This window comes from Silene latifolia, chromosome 1 (assembly GCF_048544455.1).
Source record: "Silene latifolia isolate original U9 population chromosome 1, ASM4854445v1, whole genome shotgun sequence".
NCBI lineage: Eukaryota > Viridiplantae > Streptophyta > Magnoliopsida > Caryophyllales > Caryophyllaceae > Silene > Silene latifolia.
This window is the reverse complement of record NC_133526.1, coordinates 183,885,735-183,889,702: the sequence shown is the minus strand read 5'-3', so window position 1 is coordinate 183,889,702 and position 3,968 is coordinate 183,885,735. Positions and strand designations below refer to the sequence as shown.

Genomic DNA, 3,968 nt, shown 5'->3' with positions numbered 1-3,968 from the left:
AATATTTTTATAAAATGACTTATATCTTATAATTGTTTACATTCCTCACAATTGTATTTTGCTTTGATAAATAAAAGTTAGAACTGGAAATTAGTTAAGAGAATTGAGTAATGAGTTGAATTATATTTTAATGAAAATATTTTTATAGCGTAAAACTAATGAGTTTCAATTTATATATATTTTTTTTTCAATTTTTTTATACAGAATATGGGCCAACTTATCATCTAATAATAGGATCAATAAAAGATTTAGCAAGTTATAGTTTTATATCAATTTTATTTTATTTTTACTTAAAATAATACTTGTATAGTTTAACGTTTAGTGAAAATAATATAATTTGATAAAAAGATTAATTTTAATTAAAATATAGTAGTTGATTAAATTGTAATTGTTAGTTTCCTTATTTAGTGAATGAACATAATTATCATTAGTTTCCTTTTTTGAGAAGATGCTTTTTGGCGCAAAAAAGATAGAAATCACCTATTCTTTTAGTAGATAGGAGATTTTAATGGTAAATAGAGGTAGCTCGGGCGTAGCCGGGCACCATTACTAGTCTATTATGATATTTAAACCATTGTTTTTTTTATTGAAGACGTCATTTGAAGGGACACCAATTGCGTAAATACTAGAATAATTGCTTTATTTAAAAGAAAAAGAAAGAGAGTTTATCCCCCCCAAAAAAAAAGAGTACATAATACGACTATATTATCAATAAGTTTTGCTTGTGTCCGTCACAAACTCGTTACCTTTCACAACCTCTCTTCCTATTGCTCTTCCGCTTGTTCTCGCATAAGCTTGTGATGAAAAATGTGCGTCACAAATTCTCATTTGTGGTATATATATTATGAGTAGGTCTTCTGAGAGACGGTCTTTTAATAAACTTTATTGAGAGACCATTGTACAATTTTAAGAAAAAAATGGTACTAAAGGTAATAAAATAAGTACAAATCATGATTAATGATAAAATGGGTACATTTATTATGTAAATAGGTACGAAATTACTATATTACGATCAACAACAAAAGTGCTACGAAATACAAATAAAAGAGTACGAAAGATTAGTCTCTTAATAACTCAGTGAGAGACCGTCTCTCCCAAGTTTTAGCCATATATTATATTCGTATTGTATATGAAGTTTATTTAATTGAAACATTTGATTTAAGATTGAACCCCAAAACGGGTTCGTAAGAGTGGGATCAATTTATCCTTGTGTGGCAAGTTCTCCTTGATGAAAGTATCATCTAACAATTGATCAGCCCATTCATAAATGCCTGGGAACTTGTCCCTTGTGAGAACATAATTTCCTAAAAGTTGTTGAACAATTGGTACCCAATATGCAACAAATAATCCTATAATGTCCAAGAAACTGACTTTATCTCCACCAAATAACTCTTTTTTAATGATCTCACTCTCAAGAACCTGAAGGACCTCTTCCATTTCTTCTTTTGCTTTTTGGACATCTTCTCCTTGGCTCAACAGTGCTGCTCCTACTGAAGCCATTATCTGCTCCAAATTGTTACAATATATATACAAATGATCGAGTACACTAGCAAAAGCGTCTCTAAAATGAATTAAGTACTTTTACTTATTAATTGATTGATTACCTTGTCATCGATAAATTTGGACCAAAAACGAACTTGAGCTCGCTTATAAGGGTCTGTTGGTAGGAGCTGAACCGCATTCTCCTTCCAAGTCTCGTCAATGTATTCCATAATCAGTGACGATTCCACCACGGGTTTACCGTTATGGACAAGCACAGGGATTTTTTTATGGACAGGGTTATACATAAGAAGCTGCTCACTTTTGTTGTTAAGATCTTCCTCAATAAATTCATACTCAACTCCCTTCATCTTAAGGGCTATTTCAACCCTCCTGCTAAATGGACTACCCCATACACCATACACTTTGACTTCTTGCATTTTTGTTTAATTTCTACGCTTTAGATATATATTTATTATACGGAGTAGATGTTTACGGAGTGAGTACTATATATAGTGAATGAATGAAGTAGTATGGACCAGTTGTGATTTCTAGATGAACGAAACATTTATAATTGTTTTTTTGCAGTTCAATGCTCCAGATGATGACGTCAGGGATGATAGCATTAGGGGCTCATCTCTTGATCATTGACTTTCAAGTTTAATAGGCTAGAATGTAGACCAAATTATAGAATCACCCTCCCTCTTATTTATACTCCTAATAAACTTTCATTTCATTTTGATCCAAAAATTAAGGAAATACACTAGCTCGCCATATAAATAAATTTGGATCACATAAATACACTAACACAACATACAATTAAATTTGGACCACACAAACACTTACCAAAAAATGAAATAAGGAAGTTATTGTGAATAGACGGAAAAAGAAATAGAGAAATTTATATTGAATAGACGTAAGATGAATCTTTGGGTAAGAAAACTATTTAATTATTGTTATTAATTAATAAATTATCGTTTTTGTGTGTTATATAAAGGTTCATGTTGTGAAACTATTTTACACAATAATTACTGGAAATAGAGATAACCTTGCAATCCAAAATGACATGTGTTGGATGTTAACCGACAACAGATGTCAAATAGCTTAATAGGTAGAGTTATGAGTGGTGGTGCTTATGACCAGGGTTCAAGTCCCGTCAACATCAAAATCGCTCTTATAGTTCTCTTTAGATACACAAAAAAAATTAGTCAAGATCATTATGAGAGCCCTTAATTCTTTCTCTAAGGCATCTGGTTTGACTATGAATAAGGATAAATCTGATTTATACATGAATGGGATTGGTGAGCATGAAGCTACTCTTATTCTTTCTGCCTTTGGTTTCAGGGAAGGGACCTTCTCTTTTAGATATCTGGGGGTTGACATTTCTTACAAAAGACTGACCAATCACCAATGTAGCAAATTCGTTGAGAAAATGGTTCAGAGGATTCGTAGCTGGGGTGCCAAAAAGCTCATTATACTGGCAGGTTAATTCTTGTTAGAACTGTGTTGTCTCAACTACATTGTTATTGGGCTAGAATTGTTTTGCTGCCTAAGGGTATTCTTCAAAGAGTTGAGTCCATTTGTAGGAACTATTTGTGGTCTGGCTCTGATGAACATCACAAAGTTCCTGCTGTCTCCTGGGATACCTGCTGTTTAGCTAAGTGTGGACACGGGCCCACCTACGCGCCCAGCTCGATCTACGGACGTGTAGCGGTCTTTTGAAAGTCACACTCGGCGGCGTAAAAATGCTTTCGACCGGATCGTTTTAGATCGGTCGGTTTCGTCTCGGCAAGGGTCTCGAAACGATTAGAGATGTTCGGAGTCGCCACCAAGCATTTGTGGGATGCTTGGAACCCGTTCGAATCCACTTTATACCTCGGTCAAACGAAACACAAAGCATGGTTTGACATAGGTACTAAAGACAAGGAATCGTCCCACTTTAGCATCCTATCTCTAGAATGACTCTCGTACGCCCTGGATAAGGTCGTCCACTATCCAAAGTTTCTGAGTAAAAGGTGAAGGTACGTATTGGGAAGCCCTTTAATCAGACACCCAATCCTTCCCGTGGTAGCGGCCTCTACTGATCGATCTTGGTTGGTTGAATGTAAAAGTTGATAAAACGGTTTAAATGTATGAATGCGCATCCATTGGTTTAAACCTAACATGTGAGAGCTTTCTATGTCGGTTGATTTAATCCAAGTATCAAGTATAAGAAGTCGAGTTGGATTTAATGTTGATTTGCATGCAAGACGGAAATTAAACATCCATTTACCAAATTAGGTTTATGGTGCATAACGTGATCCATTTGTCTTAGTAAGACGTTTTGCAAATACGGTGTTTGAATGAGCAAACTAGTCGTCTGATCCGTCCTGTATTCGGGTTAACCGAAGTCGGGATCGTTCTAGACTAGTGATGGAAAGGGAACAGACCCTGCATCAGGCAGCCAGAAGAGGCGCGAGCCTATTGGCGATGCAAGATGGTCTTCCCTG

At 35.1% G+C, this 3,968-nt stretch overlaps 1 protein-coding gene across 1 annotated transcript; it reads right to left on the bottom strand.

Moving 5' to 3' along the window:
• Positions 1 to 954: 954 nt before the first annotated feature.
• On the bottom strand, positions 955 to 1,994 carry LOC141614205 (putative glutathione S-transferase). Its single transcript, XM_074432983.1, has 2 exons — positions 1,605 to 1,994; positions 955 to 1,503 (listed from the first exon to the last, which is right to left on the bottom strand). Exons 1-2 carry the CDS (start codon positions 1,917 to 1,919, stop codon positions 1,159 to 1,161), a joined length of 660 nt encoding a protein of 219 aa, XP_074289084.1. The 5' UTR covers positions 1,920 to 1,994; the 3' UTR covers positions 955 to 1,158.
• Between the last annotated feature and the right edge of the window lie 1,974 nt (positions 1,995 to 3,968).

Bases quoted from the DNA above. Each gene is read 5' to 3' on its own strand.
- LOC141614205 (XM_074432983.1), bottom strand. From the start codon at position 1,919: ATGCAAGAAGTCAAAGTGTATGGTGTATGGGGTAGTCCATTTAGCAGG. The intron at 1,504-1,604 runs GTAATCAATCAA...AATTTGGAGCAG, and splicing joins CCAAATTTATCGATGACAAG to ATAATGGCTTCAGTAGGAGC.